We start from the raw sequence: 21,453 nt of genomic DNA on the forward strand, positions 1-21,453 counted from the left end.
TCCTGATGCTGAGACCGGTGGGGAGGGGAGGCTGGTGGGGGGAATACCGAGACCCGGGGGGACCGGACACATGCTGATGGACAGATGACTGTACCGGGGCGGGCGGAATCGTGTGCAGAGGAACCTGTGTCTGTGGGGCTGCCAAGTGCTTCCCAGGCCTGGCTCCAGGGGAGGTCGGAGGAGGAGCCTGAGGGTCAGAGTGTCTGCCATGCACCCGGGACCCACAGGTAAGCTGGGCCCCTCAGAACAGGGCGGAGGACCGGCCCTCCCCTGCCCTGCTGTGTCCCAGGACCCCAGGTGCTCTCGGGTTCTCTCCACCACGGAAGGAAGGAGCTCCCTGCTCGCCCTCCCTGGGGGAGCCCTGAGAAAACAGGCTCCAGACTTCAGTCCCCGACGGGCCGCCCATCGAGGCGGGGGCGGGGGGCCTGGAGCACTTGGCAGCTGGGAGCACTCCCTTGTCCCGTGACTACTTGGTTCTTTGGCCGACACTGAGATCAGGGTCCACAGCTGTAAGTCAGAGGCCGCCCCCGTGGACGGGCTGGGAGAGGCGCCTCCTGCAAAGGCGGGAAGCCCCGGGCGGCAGCAGGCCGGGGCTGCCCGAGTGCGTCCTCGCTCCCCCCACGAGACAGCCTGGCGCCCCGGCTGCCTCCCTCCTCAAACCTGAGCCACCACCTCCCCGAAGGCAGGGTGTGAGCAGAGACACCTCTGCCGTTCCATGGGAGTTTGGAAGGGTGTGGGGATGTCCCATCCACAGGACGAGCTGAGTCCACGCACGGCCGGCCTTTCTGTGAGGACACCAACCATGACACACCCCACGGACAGGCTCGGTCTCCCAGGAAGCCCGGCAGCAAAACACCCATACATCCAGCGGTTTTCTTTTTGAAAAAGAGTTGTTTTCATAAAGCACTGCTCTGTTAACGTGAAATAGGTTTGTTTTTCAGTGAGTCAGTAGTCTTTTGAGCTTTTCCACTCAAACACTTCGAGCATCTCAAACACGGTGAGCTCAATGATGTCGCTGTGGGGGGTCCCAGTGACTTTTCAGAGTGTAAGGGTCCCCGGGCCCGGGGGTGGCAGGCCACCGCCCTGGGTGCTGTCGAGGCTTGAGGACACGTGGTCTGAAGGTCGGGTTCACAGCTGCTTCCGTGGTGGGGTCGTTTACTTGAAATACAGGTTAGATTATCTGTTTTTGTTGGCGTTCTGTCCTCGTTGATTCTGTTTATTTCTCTCTCTTTATTTGGAGCATGTAAAACATTAACATGGTTTCAGAAATCAGAATGTTTTCTTTTGAGCTTTGGAGCTTGCTGGGCGGTTCCTAAGAGCGATACCCCCCCACTGCCCTCCGGTTCGGCCCCGTGATGAGGGCTCTGGAAATGTCTTCCTGACGCTGAGCAGAGACAAACTCCAGGACGCGCTGGCGGTTCCCTCCTGCCGGGAGTCTTAGCCCCTGGGGGAAAGTGGGGGGCCCTGGGGTCACCTCCCAGCCCCTAGGGAAGGGCAGCCGCCTGGCTCGCACTGCCTCCGGAGGGATGGCGTCCAGAGGCCTGGCCACTCTGTGCACAGGAAGGAGCTGTGTCCACTGAGCCCAGAGCCCCCCCACCCCCGCCCCAAGAGTGTCCCCAGCGCTGGGCCTGACGTCAGGCTGACCCCGGCCCCCCACGTCCCACCCTGTCCCGAGGGCAGCACACGCCAGTGGCCCTGGCCCAGCCCTCCTCCAGCGCTGGCTTTGGCAGGCCGCCCCCACCCCCCCGCGGGGACACACCAGGGAAGGCCTGATGGGAACGGGGTGGGGGGGCGGGGGGCGGGAAGACAAAGGAAGGGGTGCGGCACGGGCGGGCGCCAGGGGAGGAGTGAGTTCAGCGCTGGAGCAGCATCTGCTCCGCGTCAGAGCCGGCGGGCAGCCAGGCCAGCACGGAGGTCCGGCTCTCTCCCCGCGTCCCGTCTGCCGCGGTGCAGGGCCTGGGGCCTCATTGGCCGGCCGGGGGCCGTCTGTGGCATAAATTGGAGCCCTGGGCTCTTGCTGGGACTTCAGCTGCCCACAGCCCAGCACCAGCCCTTCTGCCTCCTGCTGGGTGAGTATGCACGCCCTCCTGGCCCCCGGCCCCCAGGGCCGCCTGGCGCTGCCCCCCAGAAACCGGCAGTACCCGCCCCCAGGGAGGCCCCTCCATCGAGGCTGGGCCAGCGACCCTCCCGCTCCTGGGGTTCCCTGGGACGGCAGCGCCAGAGGCGCGGCGCTGGGGAAAGCCCAGGGCACTGAGCCGGCTGCGAGCCCCGTGCCAGGCGTGACCTGCCAGCACCCTGGGCTCCTGTAACCCGACACGGCCTGGGACTCCAGCCGTCGGGTCTGGCCCAGCCCAAGGCAGAGAGGAAACTCGGAGGGAGGTGCCTGGCGTCCTGGGGGCCCCACGCCAGGGGCTGGAGGTGAGCATGTGCCCCCTTCTCGTAGGTGATGGGAGCCCCACACCCGGTGTTCCCCCGGGGGGCTGCCCTCTGGGCCTTCCTCCTGGCCTCACTGGGCAGCGTGGCCGGCCAGCCGCTGGGGGCAGAGCCCATGTGCACGGCCCAGCCTCTGGCCAGGTACAGCATCACCTTCACGGGCAAGTGGAGCCAGGCGTCCTTCCCCAAGCAGTACCCGCTGTTCCGCCCGCCCGCACAGTGGTCGTCCCTGCTGGGTGAGCGCAGCCCCGGCCCTGTCCCCGGGGCGCCCCGTGGGGACCGAAGGGCTGGGTACTCAGCAGAGGCCCCACACTTCACAGTTCGGACGGCACCCTCACCGCTCACTTCAGTGCAAGAGATATTTGCTAAGGTCTTCTGCGCACCAGCAGCTGTGCCCAGCCTTCAGGGACATGGGGGGGCAGGATTACACAGCAAGGTGCCAGGGTGGAGGGCTAGATGGTGTCCCTGGGGTGGTGCTCACTCACTCGGGCAGGTGGTGCCCCCCCAGGGTGCTGGGTTTAGGGTCCAGATAGTGTCCCTGGGGTGCTGCTCACTGGTGTGGGCGAGAGGCACCCCCAGGGAGCCAGGGTGGGGGGACAGACGGTGTCCATGAGGTGCTCCTCACTCAGGCAGGTGGTGCTCCCCCCAACCCCCCACCCCCGCCCGGGTGCTGGGTTGAGGGTCCAGGAGGCATCCCTGGGGTGGTGCTCACTTAGGCTGGCGGGTGGCACCCCCGGGGATGCTGGGGTGAGGGGCTGGACGGCGTCCCTGGGGTAGTGCTCACTCACTCAGGCAGGTGGTGCCCCTGGGGTGCAGGGTTGAGGGTCCAGGCAGCGCCCCCAGGGTGGCGCTCACCCAGGCTGGCGGTAACCTCCCCAGGGGCCGCGCACAGCTCGGACTACAGCCTGTGGCGGAAGGACCAGTATGTGAGCAACGGGCTGCGGGAGTTTGCGGAGAGGGGTGAGGCCTGGGCGCTGATGCGGGAGATGGAGGCGGCGGGGGAGCGGCTGCAGAGCGTGCACGGCGTGTTCTCCGCCCCCGCCGTGCCCAGCGGCACCGGGCAGACGTCCTCGGAGCTCGAGGCCCACTCCAGGCACTCGCTGGTGAGGGGGCGGCGTGGTGGGCGGGCGGGGGCCTCGGGGACCCCTGCTGAGCACTTGCTGGTGAGGGGCCCCCGCTGAGCACTCGGCCCCCAGGTGTCCTTCGTGGTCCGCATCGTGCCCAGCCCCGACTGGTTCGTGGGCGTCGACAGCCTGGACCTGTGTGACGGCGGCAGCTGGCGGGAGCAGGTGGCCGTGGACCTGCACCCCTACGATGCCGGGACCGACAGTGGCTTCACTTTCTCATCCCCCAATTTCGCCACCGTCCCGCAGGACACGGTGACAGAGGTGAGGGCGGGCAGCTCTCTGGGACCCAGGAGGCTCCCCGAGAGGCCCGAGGAAGCCCGCAGCGGGGGGCCGGCCCCTCGGCGTGCCCCAGGTTCCGACTCGCCCCCTCCCCTGCAGATCACGGCCTCCTCTCCCAGCCACCCTGCCAACTCTTTCTACTACCCGAGGCTGAAGGCCCTGCCCCCCATCGCCAAAGTGACTCTGGTGCGGCTCCGGCAGAGCCCCAGGGCCTTCGTCCCACCCGCCTTGGACCTGGGGGTCGGGGGCAACGAGATTGTGGACAGCCTTCCAGGTGAGTGTGGTTCCCACCCCACCCTTCACACGCGTGATCCCGCTGCCAGGCACTGGCGCTCCGAGCAGACAGGAGCGGCTCTCGGGTGTGGGCATCATTCGAGCGGATGCTGGGACACCACCTGGTCCTGGGCCTCCAACTCTGACCTCTCACCCTTAGAGACCCTTGAAAGTAAGAGTCTGCCCCGCAGACTGACCCCAGGGGGAATGCCTGTGACATGACAGCTGCCACGGTCACCGAGGTGCCCCGGCCTGCACATGGGCACCCCAGGGGCACCACCCCCTAGGGCCCACCTGGCTCAGCCCCACTGCCAGACTTGAGTACCGATCACTAGGCCACACAGCCTGGAGAGGCGATCCGTCCATTCTGAGCCAGGCTCCTGGGGGGCCACGTGGGGCGGGAGGACAGGTCACACCGGGAGAGGCTGCTTGGCGCTCAGATGCCCAGGCCCTAGGGGTACCTGACTTCAGAGGGGGTTTGGAGGGGAGCGCTAGGAGTGGGACGGGGGTTCTGAGAGGTTTGGGAGCTGGTGCCCTCAGCTCCAAGCTGGGGAGCAGACCTGCGCAACGTTTCCAGCTGAAAGCCCTTCAGGCTTCCACTGCCCAGAAGTGAGTGGTGAGAGGTCGCAGTGCCCACCCCGTGTCCCTGCTGACCAGGAGGACGCGCCCAGGAGGCCCTTCTAGGTCTTCCGGGCCGGATGCTGGGGGCGGTGCCGCCTGCGGAGAAGGGGCGAGTGTGGGGCCGCCACGCGCCCGACGGGTCAGCTTCCCCAAGGGTGGGCGCCGGAACAGCAGAGCAGGCGGTGGAGAGCCCGCGGGTCTGTGATCGTCAGCGCGCGGTTCCCCGCCCCTCTTCCTGCCCCCAGCGCGGATGGGGGGTCTCGGGACAGAAACCCCCGCCAGTTGCCCCGGTGGCTTTTAGGGGGCCCGCATGCAGGCAGCGCCCTGGGGCTCACTTCCCAGCGCGCTGGGGAAAGCACCCGTGTCCTCAGCCCGTCTGGAGGCGGGTCTGGGGTGGGGACCCCTCCCGCTGGCGGCCCCGCCCCGCTCACCGCCCCGCTCACCGCCCCGCTGTCCCCCCAGACCCAGAGACGCCGCTGGACTGCGAGGTCTCGCTCTGGTCGTCCTGGGGGCTGTGCGCAGGCGCCTGCGGGCGGCCGGGGGCGAAGAGCAGGACGCGCTACGTCCGCGTGCGGCCGGCCAACCACGGGGCGCCCTGCCCGCCCCTGGAGGAGGAGGCCCCGTGCGACCCCGACAACTGCGTCTGACACCGGCGCCCGCGCGGTGGCGCAGGACTGGCCCCCGGCCCGGCTGCGAAATACCTCAGACCCAGGGACCCGGGCCCCCGGCCTCGTCAGGGTCCCGTCCCAGCTGCAGAATAAAGACCGGTGTCTCCCACATCACAGCCCTGCTCTCGTGTGTCCCCGGCGGAGCGGGGCGGGCGGACAGGGCGCACGGACTTTCCCTAGGAGCAGGTGTCACACTGCAGGGGTGCTCCGGGGACCACCGCGCACAGGCACACACACACAGCACACACACTGCACACACACCACACACATACACGCAAGGTACACACCCACACACACACGGCACACACGGTGCACACACACAGGACACATGCTGCACACACACCACACACATACACGCAGGGTACACACACACACACACACACACGGCACACACGGTGCACACACAGGACACATGCTGCACACACACCACACACATACACGCAGGGTACACACACACACGGCACACACGGTGCACACACACAGGACACACGCTGCACACACACCACACACATACACGCAGGGTACACACACACACGGCAAACACGGCACACATGGTGCACACATACAGGACACATGCTGCACACACACCACACACATACACGCAGGGTACACACACACACGGCACACACGGTGCACACACACAGGACACATGCTGCACACACACCACACACATACACGCAGGGTACACACACACACACGGCACACACGGTGCACACACAGGACACATGCTGCACACACACCACACACATACACGCAGGGTACACACACACACGGCACACACACAGGACACACGCTGCACACACACCACACACATACACGCAGGGTACACACACACACGGCAAACACGGCACACATGGTGCACACACACAGGACACATGCTGCAGACACACCACACACATACACGCAGGGTACACACACACACGGCACACACGGTGCACACACACAGGACACATGCTGCACACACACCACACACATACACGCAGGGTACACACACACACAGCACACACGGTGCACACACACAGCACACAGACGGCACACACACCACACACAGGACACACGCACAACTCACATACGGCACACACATATAGGACACACACAGCACATACAGGTCACACACACACGGCACACACAGGGTACACACACATACATGGCACCCATTGCACACACACAGACGACACACACACACATCCACACACAGCACTGACACAGCACACACACAGGACGCACACACAGGGAGCCTGAAGGACCAGCTGCATGAGACCTGCTGCACCCCCAGGCCTCCGACCACTGAGGCCCCTGAATTCACGGTGGGGGCAGCGCGGGCTGTGGCCCTGAGGCCTTACCATTGACCTTTCCCAGCCCTTGTCTGAGGTCAGGCCCCGCCCTGACACCCTCTGACCTGTGACCCCCTGGCCCCACCCTGACGCCCTCTGACCTGTGACCCCTATGCCCCACCCTCACACCCTCTGACCTACGACCCCAGGCCCCACCCTCACATCCTCTGACCTGTGACCCCCCAGGCCCCGCCTCACACCCTCTTACCCGTCTCCTCTGGTGGCAGCGCCTCTCCTGTCCGACACCTCTTCCCATGAGCTCGACCTCAGACCCCCTCACCATCCTCTCTGCAACAGATTTCTGTCCCCAACAGTCACCCCTGATCTCAGGGACGGAGTTAAAGCAGCCACCTGTGACCCGTTCCTCCCGGCCCACCCCGGTTGGGGACGGAAGCCCTCGTGAGCCAGCGCCTGGACGGCCTGCCGACAGGCCGTGAGTTCCAGGAGGAGACTCGCATGTCCAGGGCAGAGGTGCTCCCTGGCAGGGGTGCGCCCACACCCCCAGGGGCTCAGGAAGAACCCCGCCAGGCGCCGGCCGCCCAGCGGGCCTGCCTCCCTGCGCGCCGCTCGGCGCCCGCCGGGCCAGGCTCCTTGGGAGGCAGGAGTGCAGACGTTCCTCCCGCGGGCAGCAGGCTCCCGGCCAGCGGCTCTGAGGCACAGGGCAGGCACGGGGTCACCTTGGAGTGGACAGGGAGCTTGACTCGCCTCCTCTGTTTTGTTCTGACACGGAGCTGCTGGCTGGGCCCAGTGGGTGGCAGGACCCAGGGCCAGCCTGCTGAGGAGGCAGGAGTGGCCAGAATGTCCGCTGCTGGGGAAGGGGGGGTCCTGAGACAGCAAGCAGGTGGTGCGGGTGGGGTGGGCAGTAGGGGGACTGGGGGTGGACACTGAGAAGTGACGGGAGGGCCTGCCTTCCGAGCCGAAGGGCTGAAAACATCCTACTCTACTCCCAGCGAAACTCCGCCGAAACCACAGAAAGGGGTGTTTAGGCGGCGAAACCCAGACGCCGGCCTCGGGCCCCAGGTCTGCCCCTCGGCCTGAGGCGCTTTCTCCCATTCCCTCTGTGCAACCAGACCCCTAACTCTGGAGGGACACACCTCTGAGACACTGCCTTTTTCATAATGGTGGGGCGTACGCTCACCGCCTTTCCTACTTCCAAAAATCAGCACACAAGAAAGGGACCTGGGCCTGGAGCAGAGAGGGCTGTGGTTAGGCCGGATGGAGTCCCACGGGGCTCGTGAGTCCCCGAGAGTCCCACGGGCTGCGGCTCAGCTCCAGTCAGCAACAGGGTGGGGAAGACCCTCCTGCACTGAGCTGAATGCTCAAGGTCAGCAGTGGCCCTTGAATAAGGGAAGAGGAGAAACTAATCTCTCTGTAGAAAGCTTTCCTAATCAAAACCATGCTGTGAGTGCAACACAAAAACTACCAATTAAACAAGAAAACAAGTCATTAAAATGGAAAGTCAGCAGAAAAAAACACAACCAAGATCACAGATAATGAAATTGTCAGAAATAAAACACAGAACAACAATAAAAAAAATGACCAGTCAACAAGGGATAATTAGAAACAAACAGATAAATCTGGAAAAGAAAAATCATGTGGAATGACAGTCCTCAGCGGGTTGAACAGCTGAGCTGGGCATAGCTGGAGAAAGAATTAGTGAACTGGAAGATAGACCACCCAGAACGTAGCACAAAAACACAAAGAGATGGAAATACTCAAAAAGATAGGGGATGTACGAGACAGCAAAAGAGACACTGATGTATAGAACAGTCTTATGGACTCTGTGGGAGAGGGAGAGGGTGGAAAGATTTGGGAGAATGGCATTGAAACATGTAAAATATCATGTAAGAAATGAGTTGCCAGTCCAGGTTTGATGCACGATACTGGATGCTTGGGGCTGGTGCACTGGGATGATCCAGAGGGATGGTATGGGGAGGGAGGAGGGAGGAGGGTTCAGGATGGGGAACACATGCATACCTGTGGTGGATTAATTTTGATATTTGGCAAAACTAATACAATTATGTAAAGTTTAAAAATAAAATAAAATTAAAAAAATAAAAGAATAGACAAATTTTAAAAAAAAGATAGGGGATGTAAATGACAAGTGATAAAATGTTTTAAATCAAACTCTGAAAGATATAATGGGGATAATGGGGAAGAAGTGATACGTAGAGAAAAAAGTGTGAAGTTGTAGAACTGGCTGAAATGAAAAGGTGTCTTCAGAGACAGAAAGCACAATGTGTCTCAAAGAGGATGAATGCATGAAAGCGACCCATGTCCAATCTGGGTAAAAAGCAAAAAACGAAGGGGTGGGGAGGCTGCTGCCCTTTTAAATCCCTGGGAGTCACTTCAGCTGGAGGGGGAGGCTGTCCCAACAATGAGGGAGGCGCAGCAACCACGGCCCCCACCTGTTCGTCTGCTCCTGTTATTAGAAGCAGCCGTGATGAGAGCACAGTCCACAGTATCTGCTCAGTTCAGTTCAGTTGCTCAGTCGTGTCTGACTCTTTGCGACCCCATGGACTGCAACATGCCAGGCCTCCCTGTCCATCACCAACTCCTAGAGTTTACTCAAACTCATGTCCATTGAGTCGGTGATGCCATCCAACCATCTCATCCTCTGTCATCCCCCTTTCCTCCCGCCTTCAATCTTTCCCAACGTTAGGGTCTTTTCAAATGAGTCAGTTCTTCACATCAGGTGGCCAAAGTATTGGAGCTTCAGCTTCAGCATCAGTTCTTCCAGTGAGTATTTAGGATTGATTTCCTTTAGGATGGACTGGTTTGATCTCCTTGCAGTCCAAGTCACTCTCAAGAGTCTTCTCCAACATCACAGTTAAGAAGCATCAATTCTTCGGCGCTCAGCCTTAATGCTGCAGCTCTCACATCCATATCTGACCACTGGAAAAACCATAGCTTTGACTAGACAGACCTTTGTCGGCAAATAACATCTCTGCTTTTTAATATGCTGACTAGGTTGGTCATAGCTTTTCTTCCAAGGAGCAAGCATATTTTAATTTCATGGCTGCAGTCACCATCTGCAGTGATTTTGGAGCCAAGAAGAGAAAGTCTGTCACTGTTTCTGTTGTTTCCCCATGTATTTGCCATGAAGTGATGGGACCGGATGCCGTGATCCTGGTTTTTTGAATGTTGAGCTTTAAGCCAGCTTTTAAACTCTCCTCTTTCACTTTCATCAAGAGGCTCTTTAGTTGTCCTTCGCTTTCTGCTATAAGGGTGATGTCATCTGCGTATCTAAGGCTATTGAGATTTCTCCCAGCAATCTGGATTCCAGTTTGTGCTCCATCCAGCCCAGTATTTTGCCTGATGTACTCGCATATAAGTTATTAAGCAGGGTGACGGTATGCAGCCTTGACGCACTCCTTTCCCGATTTGAAACCAGTCTATCGTTCCACGTCTGGTTTTAACTGTTGCTTCTTGACCTGCATACAGATTTCACAGGAAGCAGGTCAGGTGGTCTGGTATTCCCATCTCTTGAAGAATTTTCCACAGTTGGTTGTGATCCACACAGTCAAAGGCTTTGGCATAGTCAATAAAAAAGAAGTAGATGTTCTCTGGAACTGTCTTGCTTTCTTGATGATCCAGCAGATGTTGGCAATTTGATTTCTGGTTCCTCTGCCTTTTCTAAATCCAGCTTGAACATCTGGAAGTTCTCAGTTCAGATACTGTTGAAGCCTGGCTTGGGGAATTTTGAGCATTACTTTGCTAGAGTGTGAGATGAGTGCAATTGTGCGGTAGCTTGAACATTCTTTGGCATTGCCTTTCTTTGGGATTGGAATGAAAACTGACCTTTTCCAGTCCTGCAGCCACTGCAGGGTTTTCCAAATTTGCTGGCATATTGAGTGCAGCACTTTCACAGCATAATCTTTTAGCATTTGAAATAGCTCAGCTGGAATTCCATCACCTCCACTAGCTTTGTTCGTAGTGATGCTTCCTAAGGCCCACTGGACTTCGCACTCCAGGATGTCTGGCTCCAATATCTGTACGGGGTCTTTTGTACCCACCCTGGTTCCTGTAAGCCGTGTGTAGGGTGCTCAAGTAGCAGGTGTGTGGCACCCCATCTAGTGACTCAGGGTTGAGGGGTGGGTAGCCGCTACCCACTGAGAGTACAGATTGACCAAAATTAACTACACTTTGCCATGCAAGGCTTCCCTTGGAAGCTGCAAGCCTCCAGAAGACTCCAGAGTTTCCAGAGTGTCACATTGGGGGATTCTGCCCCTGCAGTTGTCTGGGTGGGAGACAAGTTCTGACCTGCCAAGTGTTTCGTGCTGCGCCATCTTCCCCTGTCTTTCAACTCCCGTGTCTGTTGGGCAGAATAGTGTTAGTTTCTTCATAGGAAAGCTGGTGTAAAAAGTGTTTTCTACTGGGCTGCCGTCGCCTTTCAGCGTTTTCAGCGGACGGGCTAGGAGGCACGTGTGCTGAAGCACATCTTTTAAAGTCCCTTGGTGTTAAAGTCTCTCAGTTGTTGTTGGTCTGAAAATGTATCTAAGCCTCATTCTTGAAAGACGGTATTGAGGTCACGACTCTGGGTTGCCAGCTCGTTGCTCTCAGTATGTTAGAAGCTCTGTTGGGTTGCCTTCTGACTCCCTTGCTTACTGTTGAGAAATTGCTGTCTTTCCCACAAACACTCCTGTATAGGCGATCTCTCCTCCTCCTCTGGGTCCTTGGAAAGTCTTTGCTCAACAAAATGACAGAAGTCCCTCCCTATCAGCCATTGCTTTACGTGGAAATGGATTAAATGTTCTAATCCAAAGACAGACACTGGCAGAATGGATAAAAACACATGACCCAACTATATATGGTCTGCAAGAGACTCACTTTAAATCCAAAGACTCAGAGAAATTGAAACTGAAAGGGCAGAAAAAGACACTCCTGCAAATGGGAACCAGGAGAGCAAGGCTGGCTACACAAGTGTCACAAAATAGGCCTTAAATGAAAATAGTTACCAGAGCCTAAGGCACTAAATACTAACGAAGCCTGCAATACAGCGACAAAATATAGGTTATAAATATCTGCACGCCTGATGATAAAACATCAAAAACATATGAAGCAAAAACAGACGAAATTGAAGGAAGAAATAGCTTGACAATAATAGAAGGAGACTTCAGTACCCCACTCACAGTAATGGACAGAACAAGCAGTCAGAAAGTAAGTCAGGAAACAGAGGACTTAACCAACACAGCAAGCTAACTAGATCTAACAGAGGTGCCCAGAACACTCTACCAACGACACGCACACCATCTTCTCAAGTACACGCAGGACGCTTTACAGACTAGACCGTACATCAGGCCACGTGTGTGTGTGTTAGTCACTCGGTCACGTGCAACTCTGCGATCTTACGGACTGCAGCCTGCCAGGCTCCTCTGTCCATGGGATTCTTCAGGCAAGAATACTGTAGTGGGGTGCCATTCCCTTCTCCAGGGGATCTTCCTGACCCAGGGATTGAACCCAGATCTCCTGCATTGCAGGCAGATTCTCTACAGAGCCACCAGGGAAGCCCAGGCCACATATCAAGTCTTAATCGATTTTAAAAGATTCAGTTCAGTTCAGTCTCTCAGTCGTGTCCGACTCTTTGCGACCCCATGAATTGCAGCACGCCAGGCCTCCCTGTCCATCACCAACTCCCTGAGTTTACTCAAACTTATGTCCATCGAGTCGGTGAGGCCATCCAGCCATCTCATCCTCTGTCGTCCCCTTCTCCTTCTGCCCCCAATCCCTCCCAGCATCAGAGTCTTTTCCATGGAAATGAGTCAACTCTTCACATGAGGTGGCCAAAGTATTGGAGTTTCAGCTTCAGCATCATTCCTTCCAAAGAAATCCCAGGGCTGATCTCCTTTAGAATGGACAGGTTGGATCTCCTTGCAGTCCAAGGGACTCTCAAGAGTCTTCTCCAACACCACAGTTCAAAAGCATCAATTCTTCGGCGCTCAGCCATCTTCACAGTGATATCATCCAAAGTATCTTCTGCAACCACCACAGGATGAAGTTAGAAATCAGCAACAACAGAGGTGAAACTAGAACACTCACAACTTTGTGGAAATTAAACAACACACTCTTAAACCAGTGGATTAAAGAAGGAAGCACAAGGAAATTGGAAAATGCTTAGGGGCAAATGAAAATTCATGCATGCATGCCGCCAGGCTCCTCTGTCCATGGGATTCTCTAGGCAAGAATATTGGAGTGGATTGTTATGCCCTCCTCCAGGGGATCTTCCTGACCCAGGGATCGAACCCACATCTCCTGTGTGGCAGGCGGATTCTTTACCACTGAGCCACCAGGGAAGTTGAAAATGGAGATACAACACACCAAAACATATGGAATGCAGCGAAAGTAGTGCTAACGGGGGAAACTGCAGCTGTGAACAGGCTTCCCAAGCGGTGCAAGGGGTAAAGAATCTGCCTGCCAATGCAGGAGACGCAAGAGGTGTGGGTTCAGTCCCTGCATTGGGAAGATCCCCTGGAGAAGGAAATGGCAACCCACTCCAGTATTTCTTATCTGGAGAATTCCATGAACAGAGGAGCCTGGTGGGCTACAGCCACGGGGTCACAAAGAGTCGGACATAACTGAGCGCACACACACGCACAGCTATAAACACATGAAAAATAGGAAAGATGTCAAGTCAACAACATATCTTTAAAATCTAAGGAACTAGAAGAGGAAGAAAGAACTACACGCAAAGCTAGCAGAAGGAAGGAAATAATAAAGATTAGAGCAGAGATAAACAAAACCGAGAAGAGAAAAACAGTAAAGAAAATCAATGAAACCAAAAGCTTGCTTTTTGAAAACATCAGCAAAACTGACAAACCTTCACCCAGACGGACTAAGGAAGAAAGAGAGGAGACTGAGCTCACCAGAGTCGGGGATGGAAGCAGGAGCATTAAAATCCACGGAATAAAAGGCCAGACGGACCAAGGAAGAAAGAGAGAAGACTGAGCTTACCAGAGTCGGGGATGGAAGCAGGAGCATTAAAATCCACGGGATAAAAGGCCAGACGGACCAAGGAAGAAAGAGAGAAGACTGAACTTACCAGAGTCGGGGATGGAAGCAGGAGCATTAAAATCCACAGAATAAAAGGGATCTCAAGAGTACTATGAGCAACTGTACACAAATTAGATAATTTAGTTGAAATGGACAAATTCCTGGAAATACAAAACCCACCAGGTACTGGATCACGCAGGAATAGAAATATAACTAGTAAGGAAATTAAATCAGTAGTAACAGCAATAATAAATCTCTCAACAAAGAAACTGGACCTAATAGCCTCACTGCTGAATTCCATGAAACATTGAATGAGGAACTAATATCAACCCTTCTCAAACTTTTCATAAAAACTTAAGAGGCAGGGACACTTCCTAACTCATTATTTGAGGCATTACCCTGAACCAAAACCAAACAAAGACACTACAGGAAAACTACAGACAAATATCTTTTATGAGCATGGATGCAAAGATCATCAACAAAATATTTGCAAACTGAATTCAACAGCATATGAAAAGGCTGTACACCATGACCACAGCAGGACCACTGGTATCTTGGCCTGTGTTGCTAGGCAGCAGGATGCCCATGTCTGTTCCTCCCAATGCGGTTCTCAGCCCAGATCGGGTGGAGCATCTAGAGGGAGTCAATCCTTGCCCTCAGAGCTGGTCCACGGGGCAGCAGCGTCCCATTGGTCCAAGATGCACATTGAAAACTGATGAGGGAAAACAACCTCTGATCTAGAATTTGCTTTAAAATACGCCAGGAAAAGTGTGAGTGCGCATGTGTGGGTTAGATGAAATAAGATTGGGGTTCATTGCGCAATCCCCTGGTTTTATGTGTTGAAATTCCATAATGAAAGTTCAGTGGAAGTGCGTGGAGTTGGAGTAGAGATGCCTCGCCGGGACGTCTTCCAGGGGTCAGGCTGTGACACAGTAACAGTAGACATTCTGGAGGTTCCCCATGAGCCAGGGTTCCTACTCTAAGCACGTCACACATGTATCACATGGGCTTTACAATGCCCCATGAGGCAGAGTCTATTATCACCCCAGTCCTGCCGGTGAGGAGACTGAGCCGCCTCAGTCTCATAGGAGGCACGTGTGGACGGAGCAGCCCAGACTGGCCCATGTTCAGGCTAACACCCCCTGTAGTGCTGTTCACGGGCCCATGTTCAGGCTGTGAACACCCCCTGTAGCACTGTTCACGGGCCCATGTTCAGCCTGTGAACACCCCCTGTAGCGCTGTTCACAGGCCCGTGTTCAACCTGTGAACACCCCCTGTAGCGCTGTTCATGGGCCCCTGTTCAGGCTCTGAACACCCCCTGTAGCACTGTTCACGGGCCCATGTTCAGGCTCTGAACACCCCCTGTAGCGCTGTTCACAGGCCCATGTTCAGGCTCTGAACACCCCCTGAAGCACTGTTCACAGGCCCGTGTTCAGCCTGTGAAAACCCCCTGCAGCGCTGTTCACGGGCTCATGTTCAGGCTGTGAACATCCCCTGTAGCACTTCTCAGAGGGACAGCCTGGCGGCTGCTACGGTCTGAATCTGTATGCTGGAATCCCGACGCCCCGCCGTGATGGTGTCAAGACGGGGCCCCAGGAGGTGACAGCTGGGACCACTGCCTTCACAGGACGCCCCTCAGAGCTCCCTCACCCCTCGTCCTGTGTGAGGACTCAGTGTGAGGGCGGCCATCCGTGGACGGAAGCAGGCCCTCACCAGACACCGCCGGCCTCCAGGACCGTGAGAAAGCAACGTCTGTGGTGTTTGGCTGTAATGGCCCAAACAGACAGAGACAAAGGCCAGGGAGGGGCCGGGGTGCCGCGGGGTCCCGCAGGGAGGACCCAGCACGATCCCTGAGCACAGGCGGGGACGGCCCCCAGGGCCAGGAGGGCCGGGGCGGGTCATGGTGGAGACACTGCCGAGGACCTCTGCTCAGCAGCTGTGGCCTGCACCAGGCCTGCGTGCAGCCCCGCCCAGCCGCACGCACCTCGTCCTGGAGGCCCCTGCGTGCCTGGCGCGGAGCCAGGGCCTCACCTGCGCCCGGCACCGCGAGCTGCGGAGACAGCCGCCCCCCCCCCCCCCCCCCGCCGCCGCCCGACAGAAGGGGGCCTGCTGCCAGCCAGAGTTCTCACGGCTCAAAGGCCGGTCAGTGAACAACCCCGTCACAGGACCCGTCTCTTAACCCAAAAGCAAGCCTGCGCTTTCTCCCCCTTTTCTGCTTGTTTCGAGTGCTCATAAGTACTTGATGTATTATTTTGATGATATACTTGCATTTTTTAAAAAAACAATGCATACGTGCAGAAGCGGGTGAGATCCACGTAAGTCCATGGTCATAGTTCAGCGCACTCCGCCAAGGCCAGAGTCCCGTCTCCTCGGGGGCGGTGCCATCCCCTGGTTGTGGAAGAGGTCACCTCTGGGGGCTCGGGGGATGGGACTGTTTCTGCAACTTCTCGTGTCTGTAAACCTTCAAAACCAAAGACATAAAGAGAGAACACTGGGCGGGGTCTGGGGAAGGGCAGCAGGCGCGCTAGTTGGCCGCGAAGGTGGCCAGAAGCAGCCCCTGAAGCAGCCCAAGAAGCAAGCCAGGGAGACGGACAGAAGGTGAGGAAGAAGGAAGGAAGGAAGCGCCGGAGAGGCTCAGGAGCCGACAGCGCGGGTGGCGGGAAAGGCCCCCGGCCCCAGCTGGAATTCAGAAATCTGGCAAAGAGTGAGCTGCCCTTTGTGCCTCCTGACCCTTGGTTCCATCCTCTTTAAGCATCTGGATCCCCTGCCCTCACGTCTGTTGCCACCTATAGCTACAGTGAAGTGTCGTCTTGGAGCCCAGTGTACATTTAAGAATGTGCTGTGCTAAGTCGCTCAGTTATGTCCAACTCTTTACAATCCCATTGACTGTGGCCTGCGAGGCTCCTCTGTCCATGGGATTCTCCAGGCAAGAATACTGGAGTGGGTTCCCATTTCCTCCTCCAGGGGATCTTTGTAACTCGGGGATTGAACCCACATCTCCTGCATCTCTTGTCTCTTGCGTTGGCAGGTGGGTTCTTTAGCACTAGAGCCACCGGGGAATAAACATTTGTAAAAAAAAAAAAAAAGAAAAGGAAAAACATTGGCTGCCAGAGCTGAAATGTAGTAAATCACACCGGGCGACTGTAACTGTTTTTAATGAGGAAACGGATCCTTGGAGGTGAGGACTGGGGTCACAGTCAGGCTCTCGTCTGGCCCCATCCCGGGCCGGAAGCTCTCCCTTCAGGACCTGCGTCTTCCTCCACCCTGCATCCTCGCCAGCCTCCCTCCCTGACCTCCTGCCAAGCGGCCATCACTGGGCGTGCGCTGGGTGTGGCACTCTGGGGAGTCCTCCTCGGCTGGTCCCTCTGGGGAGTCCTCCTCGGCTTGTCCCTCAGCCTCACCGTCCTTCATTCCCTCGGAGCACTTCAAAGTCCTTAACAGTAGCAGGTCCCAAGGAATGCTGATGTCGCACTGAGTGCGGCCCTGGGGCTCCCTGGGACTTGCAATCACCTGCCCAGGTGCAGCCACCACGTGTCACTTCTCACAAAAATCAATTTACAAACAACGAACCAGTGAAATACAAATACTCCGCAGGCAGTACCGCCTGCAGTTGATCCATTTCCAAAGAGGCAGTACAGGGGTGGCTAAAGCAACAGAAATGCACAAGTTAACGTTTCTTTTGAGTTTTTGTTTTTCGCTTTCAACTGCTTTTTACTTCCACGCTGGGGAACGAGAGGAGAAATGCATAATAGAAGACATTCCGAGCGACACCCTGATAACAGGTGGGTTAAATGAGTTGCTGAACATTGAACTCAGGGTGCTGTCTTATGGCTATCAAGGTTATTATGCTAACTTCTTGATGTTTAAGTTATTTGGCAGAGAGAATCACCCTGTACAGTTTTCTCTTGAGACGTTTTTTGCATATCAAATTATGCAAAACTGACTTGAAAATAGGCTTAAGAGTGAATTGCGTAATTCATAAAACAGGAAAGCCAGACACAAGAGCACAGAACCCAGGCTTGATTTGTTTTTCCGGTTGTCAGGTCTCCTTCAGTTAAACAATCTCTGATGCCATGAATCATGCTGATTGTGGTTGAATTCTTGCAAGATGACCAAGGTCTCTAGACTGGTTCAGTAACGCAAGACAAAGCAGCAGAGGTCAGGGTGTCTTCTGAACTTCAGCCTCGTAACAGGAGGCTGATTTTATGACATAAAAAGAGAAGCAGGAGCTCAATCTAGCAGCATTTTCCACAAGTGCTGATTACGTATTTTTACACACAACTCAGCCTTACGTTGAATGTTGTTGAATTCTCCTCTCAATTTATCTTGGCCATCACATCTGAGTGTTCTGTTGCAAAGTGTTATAACTCATCCTGCAAAAAACCCCAGGAGATGCAGCAAGCGTGGATGCAAAGAGAGAGACTGCAGGGTGAGAGCCTGGGGTGAGGGATGGGGAGAACGCAGGTGAAGACCTCTCCTGCATCTGCGGCTGCAGTGGGCAGAAGCTGTGTCTATGGCCGCAGGGAGTTAACAAAACCACCCGGATCTAACCCCAGAGCTGCCGGGAATCGCCATCTGCCCTGGGCAAGCTCCTAGCCTCTCTGCTGCATTTGCAAAGTGGGATAAAAAATAACAACACCGATTCCTTTCTGTTGTGATGAGGATGGGACTGATACTTGCAAGGCTCCTGGAAGCCAGCAGGCACACAGAAAGCACCATGTTTGCTGCTGTTCCCCGGCCCGGACCCTCTTGCCCCCAGGCCGCGCCGAGTCCCTGGCTCTCCGGCAGCTGGCTGTTCTCCTGGTAACCTGGGGGGTTTCCAACCTGCACTCGCAGGGGCAGAGAAGGAGGACAGGGACAGGAGCGGCCTGCCCACCAGCCTGCTGGTGGTCCGCCGGCTGTGCAGACTTGGCCTGGACATGCCCACAACACAAGCCCAAGAAACAGCCGGCCCAGGTGAGGGTCTGAGGCAGGAAGGCAGGTGCGGCAGGATGGCGTCTGGCAGCTGTGCGGGAACAGGCCCCGAGTCAGGGACTCCCGAGAGTCTGGGACACGGCTCCGCGCAGCCCTCCTTGTCCTGCCCTGCTCCCCACCTCCCGCCTGCCTCCGTCTCTGTCCCCTGCCCCGAGGTCCCCTCAGCCACCACCCCCAGCAGCCACACAGAGTTAGAGTCAGCTACTCGTCGTCTACTGCAACTACAGGGAAAATGTGAAACATGTCAGGACATATGTTTCAATTTTTCTCTAGAAGAGAATATGGTCCTAGAGTCCTAATATGCTAAAGGAGAAAAATGGAAAAAATGCTCAGTTTTTTTTAAAAGGCAAAAAAGAAGGGGAAGAGGAACAAGGAACAAATAGGACAAATGAAAAGCAAACAGCGACACGGTGGCTTAAACCCAACTACGTTTCACAGTAAAGAGGGCTCAGCTGGCAAAGATCCTGCCTGCAGTGCAGGAAACCCCGGGTGGATCCCTGGGTTGGGAAGATCCCCTGGAGAAGGGAAAGGCAGGCCACGCACTGCAATATTCTGGCCTGGAGAATTCCATGACTGTATAGTCCACGGGGTCACAGAGCGTCAGACACGACTGAGCGACCAGCACGTTCACTTTCAAGTGTAAATGGGCAAAATTCTCCAATGAAAAGACAAAGATTGTCACGCTAAACTTAAAAAAAAAACACGTGGGACTTCCCTGGTGGCACAGGGAGTACAAATCCGCCTGCCAATGCAGGGGACATGGGTTCGATCCCTGGTCGGGAAGATCCCACATGCCACGGAGCAACTGAAGCTCTAGGGTTGCAGCCGTTGAGCCTCAGCCTGAGAGCTGTGCTCTGCAACCAGAGAAAGCCCCTGGGCAGCAACAAAGGCCCGGCCCGGCCAAAAATAAACAAGGCAACCCATTTTCCTTCAAAAAAGGCGCAACTATACGCTGTTTCTAAACAAACCACTTTAAATATATGGAAAGGTTGAAAGTGAGCAAATGGGAAAAGACATACCTTGTAAATATAAACCAAACCGAAGTTTGTGTAATCAAAGGAGATTTTAAGAAAATAAATATGACCAGAGTTAAAGAGACAAAAATCACTGAGGCCAGGTTTAGTAATAGATGCTTCAGAGGTGCTTCCTACTTTTATGAACTTCTTTTAAAGGAATTTTGAACGTGATGGACCTTCACTTAAGTCTCTATTCTTGTCATTATTTTTCCTTTAATTATGATCAGATCTTTAATCATCGGCCCACTTTGATGCGCCAAATAGTATAACAGCACACCCCCAAATACAATTCTCGAAACATTTCCCTTAAAAATCCTTTTATAACAAACTTTGCTGCGCTTCTACTGTGCCTCTGTTCACCGGGTGTTGCAAGCCCCTTCGTCTACACCTCAGCCGTCTGCGGGCAGCGTGCATTCATTCCCAACCACAGCGGGCTCTGCGTGGTGCGGCTGCCTGCTCCACAGGCAATTGTGTCCACTCCCTGCCTCACTGAACTAGCGCTAAACCTTTGCTGCCTATCACACCCCGACTTCCGCTCAGCGACACTGGGTCATAAGAGCGCAGGTCAGATCCTACTCGGTTAAGAAGTGCCAATCAAGAACACGCTATAATAAATGCTTAGATCGCCAAAGTGGGAAAACAGATGTTAAAACTTTCTGGGGATCTGTGGGGACCTGAGAACACGTCAAGACACCCCGTGTCCAGGAAGAGCCTGCGGCAGCGCTGCCTTCTCTCCTGCCAACTTGGAGTTCCAAAGGGGTCCAGGGAAACACACCTTCCAGATGCTGAAGGGAGGTGACCTCAGGGCCATTTGGTCAAATCTGGACCTGAAAGTGTGTTTTTGCTCCTGGGGGCTAAAAATAGGCCGCAGGGCATCCGAGCAGTCAGCAGCCAGGTGCCCAGGGGAGGCCGCTAAGGGCACCGCAGGCGGGCAGCGTGTGCAGGCGGTGCCCCCGCCGCCAACGTTTGTTGACTCTGAGCCCCGTCTCCTCACCTGTGAGCTGGAGCAGCTGGTGGCCCCTGACAGCCACAGGTGTGTGTGCGGACTTCCTCCCACCCTCCTGGACTCCGTCTCCAACCTGGCCAGCTTGGCCTCCCAGGGTCTGTTTGAGGCTTCCTGGGAAGCAGGGTGGCCTCGACTCTGACTCCAACCCTTCCCTGAAAGGGAGGAAATTTCTGAGAAGAGCCTGGAATTCCTGTGTTGAAGGTTAAAAGGGGAAGGGCTCAGACCACCCCGGTGTGGGGGTGCAGGGTCTGAGAGCTCCTGTGTCCTCTCCGTGGTGGGGGCTCTGGCTCAGGTTCTGAGCTCTGAGCCAGGCCTCACCTGCAGGCTCCCCTCGCCTGGCCCCTCTCCCTCCCTCTCCTGGGCTGGCGCCCCTGTAATGAACCACTTGTGCCTGAATCCTTGGCTCAGGCGAGGGAGGCTCCCAGGCCTCACGCTCCCCTGCGGTGAGGACTGACGGTCCTCCTCCTCCTTGACTTCCTCCTCCTCCACACCTCCTGGTCTCCGGGAAGCTTTGCACTTGAAGGAAAGAAACTACAGAACCCCAGGAGCTGGCCCAGCGCCAGAGTCACGTTCAAGGACATTTCAGAAGGGAGCGACCAGGAGCGAGACTTCACTGCCTCTGAATTCTAATTCTTTTCTTTTCTTGGCCAGGCCACGGGGCATGCAGGGTCTTTGTTCCTCGACCAAGGGCTGCCCCCGGCAGTGGAAGTGCAGGCCTGAGGGCTGGACCTC

The 21,453-nt window shown here is 56.0% G+C and overlaps 1 protein-coding gene and 1 long non-coding RNA gene across 2 annotated transcripts in view; both read left to right on the forward strand.

Moving 5' to 3' along the window:
* Positions 1 to 1,898: 1,898 nt before the first annotated feature.
* On the forward strand, positions 1,899 to 5,510 carry SPON2 (spondin 2). Its single transcript, NM_001046157.1, has 6 exons — positions 1,899 to 2,069; positions 2,444 to 2,669; positions 3,313 to 3,536; positions 3,630 to 3,821; positions 3,939 to 4,113; positions 5,196 to 5,510. Exons 2-6 carry the CDS (start codon positions 2,447 to 2,449, stop codon positions 5,378 to 5,380), a joined length of 999 nt encoding a protein of 332 aa, NP_001039622.1. The 5' UTR covers positions 1,899 to 2,069; positions 2,444 to 2,446; the 3' UTR covers positions 5,381 to 5,510.
* Positions 5,511 to 17,305: 11,795 nt separating this feature from the next.
* Positions 17,306 to 21,453, forward strand: part of LOC100848288 (uncharacterized) — a 29,220-nt gene continuing 25,072 nt past the window's right edge. The window contains exon 1 of the long non-coding RNA XR_139332.6: positions 17,306 to 17,507. This is a non-coding gene — a long non-coding RNA (uncharacterized lncRNA). The remainder of the gene's footprint in view (positions 17,508 to 21,453) is intronic.

Source organism: Bos taurus, chromosome 6 (assembly GCF_002263795.3).
Source record: "Bos taurus isolate L1 Dominette 01449 registration number 42190680 breed Hereford chromosome 6, ARS-UCD2.0, whole genome shotgun sequence".
In the NCBI taxonomy this organism is placed as follows: Eukaryota; Metazoa; Chordata; class Mammalia; order Artiodactyla; family Bovidae; genus Bos; species Bos taurus.